Source organism: Sebastes umbrosus, chromosome 1 (assembly GCF_015220745.1).
Source record: "Sebastes umbrosus isolate fSebUmb1 chromosome 1, fSebUmb1.pri, whole genome shotgun sequence".
In the NCBI taxonomy this organism is placed as follows: domain Eukaryota; kingdom Metazoa; phylum Chordata; class Actinopteri; order Perciformes; family Sebastidae; genus Sebastes; species Sebastes umbrosus.
Window position 1 is genome coordinate 36,500,586 of NC_051269.1, and position 13,152 is coordinate 36,513,737.

Below are 13,152 nucleotides of genomic sequence, written 5' to 3' on the forward strand. Positions count from 1 at the left end.
AGGTTTTACTTCCTGTCAGACGATGAGCTCTTGGAGATTCTGTCCCAGACCAAAGATCCTACTGCTGTACAACCGCACTTGCGCAAATGCTTTGAGAACATCGCACGGGTTTGTTGTTTCTTTACAGTTACTCTGCTCATATATTACTGAAAATATAACATGCATACAACATACGACTGAGACTTCTGTTGGCTCTCAGCTTCAATTCCAGTCAGATCTACAGATCACACACATGTACTCCGGAGAAGGGGAGGAGGTGAAGCTGTCCCTGCCAGTGTGGCCTACTGGAAATGTGGAGGACTGGCTCAAGGATGTCGAGAAATCTATGAAGGCCACGTTGAGGGATAACATTGACCGCTCACTCAAAGTCTACCCCGAGGTCTGTAACCCTGACTCTCGCTTTGATGTTTTTGATGTGTTGTGATGTGTACTCTTGTATTGCTTGTTTGTTCAATTTGAATGAATGATTGAATGAATGTAATGTTTATCGCCCCTAGGGGAATTTGCTTTGCACAAAGAGCATTAAAGACTATCAAGAAAACATCAACAACCATATATGACAGCACATAATATAACATACAGCATGAGCATCATAAATACATCATAAAAAAGCATCATTTGGGAAATCAATAAAGGGCATCAAGTTCAAGAGAAGCGCAGAGTTCAGAGCTTGTTAAGCAGCTTAATGCTGCTTGGGACAAAGGATGAGATGCATTTTTTTGTCCGCATCCTGGGCATACTACACCTACGTCCTGAAGATTAAAAGTACATATTCAGGCCTTAGAGGATTCAGTGGATCTGCTATGATGTTGTGAAGAAAATTCATGGCGTAGTGGTCTGTCATATAAGTAATACAGCACATTGGTTCCCCTGTTTTCTTGCCACCCAGTATAACAACCCTGTCTAATTTGTTTCAATACAAAAAGTCAATATACTTTGAATGAAGGTCTTGTAAAACATTATCAGCATCGTTTTGTCCACATTAAAACTTCTAAGTTTCCTTAAAAAGTAGAGACATTGATGAGCCTTTGCAAACTTAACACTGGTGTTAGCATTTCTTGTCGAGATTGCTTTCAATAATAGTGCCCAGGTACTTTTAATCCCGTACACTTTTAATGGTTATGTTCATAATTACAGGGGACAGAGAGGAGTTTCTTCTAAAATCAAAGATCATTTCTTTATTTTTCCTCTATGTTTCATGGCATATTTAAATTGTTCAGGGTTTACATCATCTGTGTGTGTGCTCTCTGGACCCCTCAGCAACCTCGTACAGAGTGGGTGCTATCGTGGCCTGGTCAAGTGGTGATAGCTGGCTGTCAGGTCTTCTGGACTGCTGAGGTGTCTGAGGCCTTGGAGCAGGGAGACTTGGCCAAACACCTTTATCCCCAACTACAGACACAGGTGGGGACTTTGTATTGGACTGGCCAATATTGCTCACATTTGCACTGTACATTGTGCACACTACAGTGTACTGACTTCCCCCTTTGTTTCTGAAGTTAAGTGACTTAGTGCAGCTGGTGAGAGGACGTCTGTCTAACATGCAACGAGCCGTGCTGTCTGCGCTTATCGTCATAGAGGTCCACGCTAAGGATGTTGCGGCAAAACTGGTGGAGGAGGAGGTCTCAAGCATCAATGACTTTGAGTGGATCAGCCAGCTCAGGTTATCTCTTTGTTTTGTTGTTCTGTCATTTTTCAGTTCTGTCACTCCTGACGTTGGAGTCCACTGTATTTATCATTCTGCAATACTGTAGGTGCAGAGTAAGTTTGATACTGATCTGATATTGTCTGCAGATATTACTGGACAAAAGATGACTTGTACATCCGCGCAGTGAATGCAGAGTTTTTGTATGGATACGAGTACCTTGGTAACTCCGGACGTCTGGTCATCACCCCGCTCACTGACAGGTAGTCGTTAAGTCTAATGTTATCTACTCTGTTTCTTTTTTCCCTGAATGTCATATATTATTTTGAATACACCACTTCCTGCCTCTTTCAGATGCTACCTGACTCTAACAGGAGCTCTGCACCTGAAGTTTGGAGGAGCTCCTGCAGGTCCAGCAGGGACAGGAAAGACGGAAACCACTAAAGATCTTGGGAAGGCTCTGGCTATCCAGACAGTTGTTTTCAACTGCTCTGATCAGCTGGACTTCCTTGCTATGGGCAAGTTTCTCAAAGGACTGGCCAGGTGAGAGGCAGTTACTAAAGTATGAAAGAATATCTGCTGTTAAATATCACAAATTTTTAACGTTGCATTTTTGTCTGTCTTCCTGTTTGCAGCTCTGGGGCCTGGGCATGCTTTGATGAGTTTAATCGTATTGATGTGGAAGTGCTGTCTGTGGTGGCACAACAGATCACCACGATACAAAAGGCCCAACAGCAAAGGGTGAGTAACTGATTCACTGGTACGTACTGCACTTAACCGCAGAGTACTTGAGTTGTACAAGTACTGTGCATAAGTACAGTGAGTATTTTCATTTTGTGTATTTATATATGTATATAGTATATCATAGAAATAGAAGAGGAACAGAATGGGCATTACCATTCAAATCAATGTATCATGGTGGTCAGAGCGGCAACACATTATACAGCCCCACTGATGTGTGTTGTCACCATAACAACTAACAACAATCACCCTCTTTTGTACTTGTCAAATTACCACGGCAAACAGTTCAATGTCTGTTCTGCTCCGTTGTATTTCCATGGTTGTGCTTTATTTCTACTGCATTTCAAGAAAGAACAAATGTGTTTGTTATGGGCTAGTAAATTTTACATTTTTCATATATTTGAGTTAAATAAACTCAACCTCCTGGAGCAATTACATGGAGGCATGGAAGCATTACTATATGCAGTAGTATTATGTAAAAACTGCCACAGGTATTGATAAATTACTGTGTTACACATACAGTATCTGAATCAAGCATCAAACATTGTCGTATTGTTATAAAATGACATATATTTCTTATGTGTCAGCGAAAATGACAAAGTTATCTTTGATATTAGTAAACAGTTCAATATTATATATTATATATTATTGCTGGTTTTTTACAGAATAATGTTTTATATGCACAATTGTCCTTAAATATGCAGTTTTTTTGCAGAGATTACTCACCAATATAGACAGTTGGTCAGCCAACTACAGCACTGTACTGTGCATTTTACAGAATTAAAGTTAATGATGTCAATAATTAAAATTCGGAACATTGTGAAACCAATCTTGCTGCGAGTAAAATCTGGCATTAAAGTTTACTTTTAGTTGAGTACTTTCCCATTATGAAGTTGTAAAAAGTATATATTGTTTTTATATAAGTACATTTTTTTAATTATTTTTTACCATCACTGCATTCCTCAAATAAAAAGTCAGTCTTAAGATAATTGTGTGCATGTTGTGTTTTCAGGCAGAGCGATTTGTGTTTGAGGGAACAGAGATCCCTCTTGTCCCATCTTGCGCTGTATTCATCACTATGAATCCTGGTTATGCTGGACGCACTGAGCTGCCCGACAATCTCAAGGTTTGAAATGAAGATTTAATTTTAAATAACAGTATAACACTGAGGATAAGCAGACGGGGCTCAACAAAAGAGATTATTATATCTTCTACAGGCGCTGTTTCGTCCTGTTGCCATGATGGTGCCTGACTATGCTATGATTGCTGAGATCTCCTTGTATTCATTTGGCTTCAGTGATGCCAAAGTCCTTTCGAGGAAGATCACCACCACTTTTAAGCTCTCCTCTGAACAGCTGAGCTCTCAGGTATTTGTATTGATTCAGAGGAGATCAGACTTAGAATCAGTTGCATCTCCAAATGCATTTCTGTCTGCCAAGAAAATACATAATTTTTTATTGAAAAAGCAACTTAAACTGCTGTTGAACTACTTTTTTAATCTTTTTAATTTGACAGTATTATACTATAAAATACTGGCATATAACACACAGTTACATAGTTAACACATTCCTGAGAGGATGGAGAGATGTGTATGTAAGAATAACAAAGATATAAAGATGTGCTGACTGTTGCTCTTGTTTATATGAAGGATCATTATGACTTTGGTATGAGAGCTGTGAAGACTGTGATCTCAGCTGCTGGAAACCTGAAGAGAGAAAATCCCGACATGAATGAGGTTAGAACAATTCTTTTGTTTACGATGGAAATAAAGTATAAGAAAGAAAATATGACACAAATTTTGAATGGGGTATGAAAAACTACCTGTCCATTTAATATCTTATTCTTCTGCAATCTTGCCGTCTCCCAGGAGTTGATCTGTCTGCGAGCCATTCAAGACGTCAACGTGCCAAAGTTTTTACAGGAAGACCTGAAGCTCTTCCACGGTATCGTATCTGATCTTTTCCCCAAGACAAAACAGGAGCCGATAAACTATGGCGCACTCGAAGAGTCCTTGCGTAACATCTGCACCAAGAAGAACCTCAAAGATGTGGATGGTTAGTGTTTACACAAAATATGTTTTCATATATGGAGGTACCTGTATTTTTAAGATGAGTGGATGATATTATTTTGGTGATTGCAGGGTATATTAGTAAGTGTATTCAGCTGTATGAGACCACTGTGGTGAGACATGGGCTGATGTTGGTGGGACCCTCTGGATCAGGAAAAACCAAGGTGAGTCTGAGATGATATGCTTATTTCCCGATTCAATACTATCACGATACTTGTGTGCCAATTTGATGTTATTGCAATTTGATATTACAATTTATTGCGATTTTTGTTTACTTTTTTAACACTAGACCATGGGAAAAAGTTGAATCATACGACTTGTACTTTGGAAAATCTTTATTTCCAGCATGTTGTCTATATAGTCGGTGATGTCCTGAAGTCAAATATATCGGTCATTTTACAAATGTCAGTATATGGGTGCACTACAGTCGTAGCCTCAGCTGATTTAACCACGGAGATGCGAGTAATGGCTGGCTTGACCGCAGTCGAGCACCATGGCCACTCGTGTTCGTCGTATACCCATCCATGACAGAGTTTGCATGCAGCTTTCTTTAGCCATGTCTAGCTCTGATTTTTTTCTGGCAATGTGTGAACCACAAAGTGTTTCCATGCTTTACTGTATGTATAGTGTTTACCACTTTGGTTTTAAAGTGTGGGGGTGCAGGTCGTATCCTCATGGATCTCGGACCCTCCACCGTTTTCTGTTTTCTGGCTTTGGCTTTGGCTTTGTTTTCCTTGAAGACACGTTACAAGGACTATAACAAAAATGCTATAATTTCCTTATACCTCCGCATAGACTCCAATGAAGCACACTTACGTGAATCAATATTGTTTACTATTTTATTCACAGTTCCCCAAAGTTTTTGTTTTGCAGTGTAAAGTCCTGTATGTAAGCATTACTGTTGCGTGTGTTAGTGTTATGAGATACTAGGTGCAGCATTGACAGCTTTGAAGGGCCAGCCCTCTGTGAGTGGTGGTGTGTATGAGGAAGTTCAGACGTATGTCCTCAACCCCAAATCTATCACCATGGGACAGCTCTACGGGGAGTATGACTTACTCACACACGAGTGGTAAGTGATGCTTTATTTGTTCTACACCAACTACAGAACAAACAAAAGAAAGTCAGACTTACACTATACATACACACTTTTTCTACACCCCTACAGGACAGATGGTATCCTCTCATCTGTTATCCGTGGAGGTGCAGCATCCATGGACAAAGTGAAAAAGTGGTACATGTTTGATGGGCCAGTGGATGCTGTATGGATTGAGAACATGAACACTGTGCTGGATGACAACAAAAAGCTGTGCCTTAGCTCTGGGGAAATCATCAAGCTCACTGATGTAAAGTTTTCAGTCTTCATGTTTCTGTCCCTGTGTTTCCCTCTGTCCCGTGTGCATTCAGACGTCTAGTGTTTTCCTCTTGCAGGTGATGACCATGATGTTTGAGGTGCAAGACTTGGCGGTGGCGTCTCCAGCCACAGTGTCTCGCTGCGGTATGGTCTACCTGGAGCCCAGTATTCTGGGCCTCGTCCCTTTTACAGAGTGTTGGCTGAAGCGGATCCCTGAAGCCCTGAAACCGTTCACAGAGCAGCTCGACTCCCTGTTTGCCAGGTTCCTGCAGGTGAGAGGGGAGACATACTGTAACTGAGAGAGACACCAACAGTATTGTAGATGATGACAGTATAAACAATTTTGTTTTTATTTTTCTGTACTTTTACCCAGGACTCCATCACATTTGTCCGCACATCAGTAAAGGAGGTCATCACATCTCTGGACAGCAACCTCACTTGTAGTCTGCTTAAACTTATGGACTGCTTCTTCAATCCTTTTGACATTAGTGAGGTGTGTGCAGCTTCTCTCAGTTAGATTAACCCCCATGAAATTAATTTATATCGATTTCTGTGCAAATATGCTGTTGAAGCAATTTAAATGATCTAAATAGTTTTCTCTCTTGTGTTTTTGACTTAAGAACAGATGGAAAAAAGGTTTTGCCAGGGTTATCTTTCTAAGTTCCTTTAAAAAAAATGTCATCTGTGAAACAGGTGGAAAAAAAAGTTTTGGCAGGATCATTTATTGTTGTAATACTCCTTTTTCTCCACAAGAGGCTGAGGTGCACCACTATGCCATGTTCTAAGTAGGACTAAAAAGCATTCATGTTTTTTTCCAGGTGAGTTGTATTAACATAACTTGCTATCACACAATACATGTACCTTGTGTTTGGAGTGACTGGAGAAATTAAAACTCACCTGGAAGAAAACATGAATTACCGCCTCGTGGTTGTATGTCTCCGCCAACCAGTCAAGTTTCAGTTTACATCCATGTCTGTCCAACATGTCATCACTTCATCATTTTATCATATTAGACATGTGTGTGAAATTGTCATAATTAGCATATGAATTCTTGAGTTATGCCCAAAAATGTGTTTTGTGAGGTCACGCTAACCTTGACATTTGACCACCAAAATCAAATCACTACATCCTTGAGACCAAGTGGACATTTTTTCCAAATTTGAAGAAATTCCCTCCAGGTGTTCCTGAGATATCGCGTTGACGAGAATGGTCTGTATGGACGGATGTACAGACGGACAACTTTTTTTCCCCTGTTTTCACAGACTGAAAACAAAGTAACTTAGAAAAATTATCCTCTCAAAACTTTTTTTTTATCTGTTCTTAAGTCATAAACACAGGAGAGAAAACAATTTAGATCACACTTAGAAAACTGATCACCACTTTTTCTCTCACTTAGCTTTCAGGGCTTCCGTAGTACGGTCAAGTGTGGTGAAACAATACAGAAGATTCTCTACTATTGAAAAAACATTTATTGCGTTTGTTGGGTTGCATCTATTCCATTTCAGTAATTAATGTATCTGCAATCATGCTACGAGTGTAAATGAATGTGAATGTTACTGATTTCACCTTGAAGTTGATGATAAACCCTGTTCTGTACTTTTGTTTATGTGAATTTTGTTGGTTGTGATCCCCTCAGCAATCCTTTATTGTCTTGTAGGACGAGAGGCCACCGCCCCAAAAGAAATTGGACTGCCTGAAGGAGCTGATTGAGCCCTGGTTCTTTTTCTCTCTGGTGTGGAGTGTCGGAGCCACGGGAGACGCAGACAGCTGTAAGCGCTTCAGTGCCTGGCTCAAGAACAAGATGGCAGAGGAAAAGGTCACATCAGCATCTCCGCTTTAGCATCCCAATACCAAAATAGTTCTTGTATTGACAGCTGTATTATTTTCTTTACGGAGGTATATTTTGATTAACATAAATGTATTTGTCCTTCAGATTCAGTTATGCTTTCCAGAGGAGGCCCTGGTGTATGACTACAGGCTCAATGATGCAGGGATTAGTAACTTTGAGGATGAGGATGAAGATGAGGAAAGAGAAGTAAACGGATTATAATCATAATTATACAGATTTTTCATGCAATCAAGCATTAGAGGCATTTTTGCTTTTCACTCAATCATCTATTTGTCTGACCTCTAGGTCCAGTGGGTCAGCTGGATGAAAGACTCAAAGAGTGTTGTAATCACCTCAGAGACCAACTATGCTGACATCATCGTTCCCACTGCTGACACAGTGAGAATGTCTTTCCTCATGGATATGCTGTTGACCAATAAGAAACCGGTGAGTACTTTGATTGTAGTTGAGCTTCACACATCTGTCTACAAATACTGTAAATGTTAAAAAAAAAGTTCAAAACTGTATCAGTTGTCAGCATAAACTGTGCACATTTTATACTGAAGCACGTATTCAGAATCCACCAATAAATGCTTTACATTTAAATGCTTTCATTGCCAAGAAAATGTACCAATAGAGTGGTACAGGAATGAGTCCTAAAACCTGGAAATGAGTTAGCATTTTAGCACTTCCTGTTCCCTCGTCTCGAAGTCAATGGGTTTTTTGAATGGATTTTTGGTTAGATGCCTGAAATAAGGTGTGTGGTTAACACAAGCAATTTTAATGTTTTGTTTTACGACATAAAATACGTCAGTAAATACCCCACTTTTGAATTTTGAAGCTTTTACGTTTCTTTAAAAAGGCGATTGCCAACAAGTGGCTAAATGAGTCTACTAAACATCATTACGCTGAACACTAGTCCGCCTTTAGTTTCGTGGTGGTGATGTGAAGTCATGCGACTGGTGTAATTTATTTATAGCCTAACGTTAGCTTTTTACTTCTGGCGATCGCATTCACACTTCAAAAATCAATAAAGTGGTGTTCATTTGTGAAGATTATCTTGCTGAACAAACGTGTAAGTATCATAAATGTTTGTTTGCCACAGAGCTTATTATCTGCAATCATCCAAAAAGCCAATGGAAAAATCCCATTGGCTTCTTGTTGGAGGAACCAGGGTGATGCAAACTTCCTAGTTGGCCTACAAAAATATGTCTTCCCAGGAGCACTCTACAGATTAGATTTATATTTGTCTACGTGTGTGATCCAGGTGCTCTGCATTGGGCCGACTGGAACAGGAAAGACCCTGATCATGTCAGACAAGCTGCTGAAGAACATGCCTGATGAATACATCACACACTTCCTCATGTTCTCGGCCCGCACCTCAGCCAACCAGACTCAAGATTATATTGACAGTAAACTAGACAAAAGGTATGCCTGCTCTACTATAAATACATTGTCAATCCAACTACACCTTATTTACTATTAGGGCTGTCCTCGACCAAAGACATTTTTAGTTCACTAACACTCATGCGATTTTGTCGACTTATCGATCAGTGGATTTATTTATATCAGTTGACAGATCTGTAAAATTGAGTTTCTCCACAAAGAATCACACACAAGCACCACTTTATATCTTGTGTTTACCAGAGATGTGCTCATAAGTCTCTTAGAAATAAGTCATTCAGCATGAAAAATGCATAAAAAATGACTAATTGACTAAAGAAATCTTAGTGGACTAAGAACAAATCAACGATTAGTCAACTAAGAGGGGGCAGCCCTAATAGCATGTCATAAAAAAATTTCATAGTATAGTATGCCATAAAAAATTATAATATAGTATGTCATAAAAATGTCATAAAAGAAGTCTTAGTATAGTATGTCATTAAAAATGATAATATAGTATGTAGGGTTGTCCTCGACCAAAGAAATTCTTAGTCAACTAACACTCGTGCGATTTTGTCAACATATCTAATAGTTGATATAATCAACAGATCTGTGTGTTCCCTTACACAAAGAATCACACAAAAGCACCACTTTATATCTTGTGTTTACCAGAGATGTACTCATAAGTTTCTTGGAAATAAGTCATTCAACATGAAAAAGGCATAAAAATGACTAATCGATTTAAGAAATCCTAGTCTACTGAGACCAAAATGACCAATTAATCGACTAAGAGGGGGCTGCCCTATTTACGATACAATAATGTGTTTGTGACCCACCATGTCAATGATGCATGTGCCTGTGTCAGGCGGAAGGGTATGTTTGGACCTCCAATGGGGAAACACTTCATCTTGTTCATTGATGACCTAAACATGCCCATGTTGGAGACCTATGGTGCTCAGCCTCCTATTGAACTGCTGAGGCAGTGGATGGACCATGGAGGCTGGTACGACAGGAAACAGATAGGTGAGAATACCCTATTGTTACTTTAGGCTTTTTATATTCAATGTTGACTCTTTATTGTCCTATTGCAGGAATAGTACATTGCTTCAGAGTGTTTATTCATGCGTAAAATATTAATGGTTACTGTTTTAATACATAGATTTGTTATTTTCTCTCCTCAGACATGTGAAACATCTCATTAGATTTAGCTCCTCTTTTGTTTTCCTGTCCTTTCTCCACAGGGACATTCAAGCACATAGTGGACATCAATTTTGCATGTGCGATGGGACCACCGGGTGGAGGCCGGAACCCCATCACCCAGCGCTTCACACGCCACTTCAACTTCCTGTCCTTCACTGAAATGGAAGATGCCAGCAAGAAAAAGATTTTCTCCACCATTCTGGGCAGTTGGATTGGTGAGTCGGGTCTACTGATGTGTATGAACAGATGTTGCAGGGCAGAGAACACTTACATTAGCATGTGAAAAACAATTTAACAACAGTTTCTAACTGAATCTTTGTTCTCTTTCAGATGGAAATATGAATATAAAGGAACCAGGCGGTAAGTCAGGGACAAAGAGAAAGGAAGTAGATTAAGAGTGCAAAGTGTGTAAAATGTAATTTAAAGGGAAAATTCACCATCTTTTATGTGGCTGTCCAATCAGTGTTGATGATAGATGTAGTCAGTTGAAGCAATAAATTCCTCAGTGCCTGCTATATTGACAGAGAAAGCTGAGTTCTCCTGCTAGAGGAGCTCTGCTGGAAGAGCCGACATGTACCAGGATGCATTGCGTGTGAGTTCTGACGCTTCTTTTGCACAGGCTGCAGCCTCAGTCTCTCTCCGCTGCATTTCTCCGGCGGCATACTCTTGCTCAAATAAATACGGCTGAATATCTGAGTCTGCCAAAACACTATAAAATGCATCCTCGTCCATAACATCCTCTGTACTCATATTTTGGGATGCCATCTTTGCTGTGCTGGACACATAGCTAGTTTGCAATACAAGTGAAGAGAACAAGGGAGTTCTGTTTTTGAGCAGCATCTAGAGCATGCACCCGGCATGCACGGCCCCCTGCCTGCCCAGAGGTGGAGACTAGAAATCCAAGCCGACAGGCTGTAGTTATTTCTTGCATCCAACTGCGTCACGTCACATCAAATGACGGCACTGGATGCAGGAGGAACAACAGATTTTGCAGCTGCTAACTCAGCTTTCTCTGTCAATAGCACGCAATGATGAAAGAATTGTTAAATCGACTACATTTACCATCAACAGTGATTGGACATCCACATATAAGGCGGCACATTTTCCCTTTAATACTCAGCATCAGTTAGCATAGCTAGTATGATATAAGAAGAAACAAAACTGTCATTTTAATTAATTTTATTCATAGAGCACATTTAATAACAACACATGTTGACCAAAGCTTGTGAAAGTGTCTTCTAATAAAGTTTTGTCTCAAAAACCCTCCAGTTAAATAGATTTTCACGTGAATTTCATGTTTTAGTGTTGTCACTTCTCTGTTCTATCCTGCTATTTCTCATCAGGCCCGGTGTCAGCGATCGAGCCGCTGATTGAGCCTCTTGTAGACGCTACTATCCGAGTCTACTCCACCATTACCTCCCAGCTCCTCCCAACTCCAGCCAAGTCCCATTACACCTTCAACCTCAGAGATCTGTCCAAAGTCTTCCAGGGCATCCTCATGGCTGACTCTGGAATGATGGAGGTAGTCAGATCAAACAGAATCAAATGAATGTGACATAATTACATTATGAAATATATTGTTGGAATATCCTTTCAGGTTTAGTCGATTGATCTATTAAGTACTTACAAATTAATTTTCTTTTGAAGCACCTGGCATCAGCAGATGCAACAAATATTGAATAATCATATAAGAAGAAGTTTGAACTAAGGAGATGTGGAGAGGAATGAAAGTACATCTCAAAAACCCCCAGTATAAAAGTGGTGTTACTTTGGTGATTTTAGGACAAATTGCAGCTGCTGCAGCTGTGGTACCACGAAAGCTGTCGGGTTTTCCAAGACCGCCTGGTGTGTGCTGAGGACAGGGACTGGTTCGACAACCTCCTGAAGGACTGCATTCAGGAGTTTGACTGCAGCTTTGAAGAGGCTGTGCCCTGCCAACCTGTTTTGTTTGGAGATTTCATGAGTCCTGGAGTCCTCAAAAAAGTCTACACACTCATAGAAGACAAGGAGAAGGTGAGTGGTGGTTTGAGGTATGTTTTTTTCTGTTGCTTAATGCTGACCAGTTGGCTTATGAGTAGTTACATTGTGCTTTGTGAAGGTGCTTCATTTCCCTGTGCCCCTCTTAAATCTGTTATTTTCACAGCATAAGTGAGTGACTATATACTTTAACAAAATGCTTGATATTTTTTTCACCCCTATATTATGTTATTCAGTTGGTGAAAGTGATGGAGGAATACATGGAAGACTACAACCAGATCAGCAACACCAAGATGAAGCTGGTGCTCTTCATGGATGCCATTAAGCATGTGTGCCGTATTAGTCGCATCCTGCGCCAGCCTCTGGGCAACGCTCTGCTGCTGGGAGTGGGTGGGAGCGGACGTCAGTCACTCACTAAGCTGGCATCATATATGTGAGATCCCCACACTTCATACAACTCCCATGACAACAGGCTGAATACATGAAACAGTTTTTATCTCCAAATATCTGCTTTTTAAAAGGGTCACACTGCTAGTTTTGTGTGTTTTCTATACTATTATGTTACTGCTGACCTTTTTCCAAAGCATACACACATTTTTGGATTGATGCCCTACTTTAGGGCATATTATAAAAATCAGAATGAGACATGAGATAGATGGGTTACAGTAATATTTAACAGTCAACATTTATTTTCCTTTGTTTTATACTAAAGTTGCATTATTTATTGATTATTGAGTGATAGCTCAGGCACAAGCAGGCGCTATTTTAAAAAACTAAATATATATTTTTATTTAAATTTTTTCTTGCGATAAATTCACACTTCAATATATTTTGTTTGAACTGTTGTTTTCGTCATGAATACTTTCACACAGAATGCAAATATTACGCGTCAAAAAAGCGACATTGATTTTCGCATAAAGGCATCAACCAATCATGTTGTGCGGAACAGGTTGAGTTGCGTC

General features: G+C 39.9%; 2 protein-coding genes across 3 annotated transcripts in view; both read left to right on the forward strand.

Annotated features, from left to right (window-relative positions):
* LOC119492355 (inositol hexakisphosphate kinase 2-like) overlaps window positions 1–13,152 on the forward strand; it is a 1,011,171-nt gene that overhangs the window by 65,897 nt on the left and 932,122 nt on the right. The gene's annotated exons all lie outside the window — the stretch shown is intronic.
* The window catches only part of dnah1 (dynein, axonemal, heavy chain 1), a 47,919-nt gene that overhangs the window by 13,626 nt on the left and 21,141 nt on the right, over window positions 1–13,152 (forward strand). For both annotated transcript variants that reach the window (XM_037769760.1, XM_037769672.1), the window contains 26 exons: window positions 3–108; window positions 200–379; window positions 1,261–1,401; window positions 1,497–1,660; window positions 1,792–1,905; window positions 1,997–2,185; window positions 2,278–2,383; window positions 3,396–3,509; window positions 3,601–3,750; window positions 4,032–4,118; window positions 4,251–4,437; window positions 4,524–4,615; window positions 5,366–5,520; window positions 5,617–5,794; window positions 5,880–6,074; window positions 6,176–6,295; window positions 7,460–7,618; window positions 7,736–7,837; window positions 7,937–8,077; window positions 8,898–9,058; window positions 9,879–10,036; window positions 10,255–10,428; window positions 10,544–10,573; window positions 11,557–11,735; window positions 11,996–12,226; window positions 12,427–12,623. In XM_037769760.1, coding sequence (XP_037625688.1) covers window positions 3–108; window positions 200–379; window positions 1,261–1,401; window positions 1,497–1,660; window positions 1,792–1,905; window positions 1,997–2,185; window positions 2,278–2,383; window positions 3,396–3,509; window positions 3,601–3,750; window positions 4,032–4,118; window positions 4,251–4,437; window positions 4,524–4,615; window positions 5,366–5,520; window positions 5,617–5,794; window positions 5,880–6,074; window positions 6,176–6,295; window positions 7,460–7,618; window positions 7,736–7,837; window positions 7,937–8,077; window positions 8,898–9,058; window positions 9,879–10,036; window positions 10,255–10,428; window positions 10,544–10,573; window positions 11,557–11,735; window positions 11,996–12,226; window positions 12,427–12,623 — 3,810 coding nt within the window. The remainder of the gene's footprint in view (window positions 1–2; window positions 109–199; window positions 380–1,260; window positions 1,402–1,496; window positions 1,661–1,791; window positions 1,906–1,996; window positions 2,186–2,277; window positions 2,384–3,395; window positions 3,510–3,600; window positions 3,751–4,031; window positions 4,119–4,250; window positions 4,438–4,523; window positions 4,616–5,365; window positions 5,521–5,616; window positions 5,795–5,879; window positions 6,075–6,175; window positions 6,296–7,459; window positions 7,619–7,735; window positions 7,838–7,936; window positions 8,078–8,897; window positions 9,059–9,878; window positions 10,037–10,254; window positions 10,429–10,543; window positions 10,574–11,556; window positions 11,736–11,995; window positions 12,227–12,426; window positions 12,624–13,152) is intronic.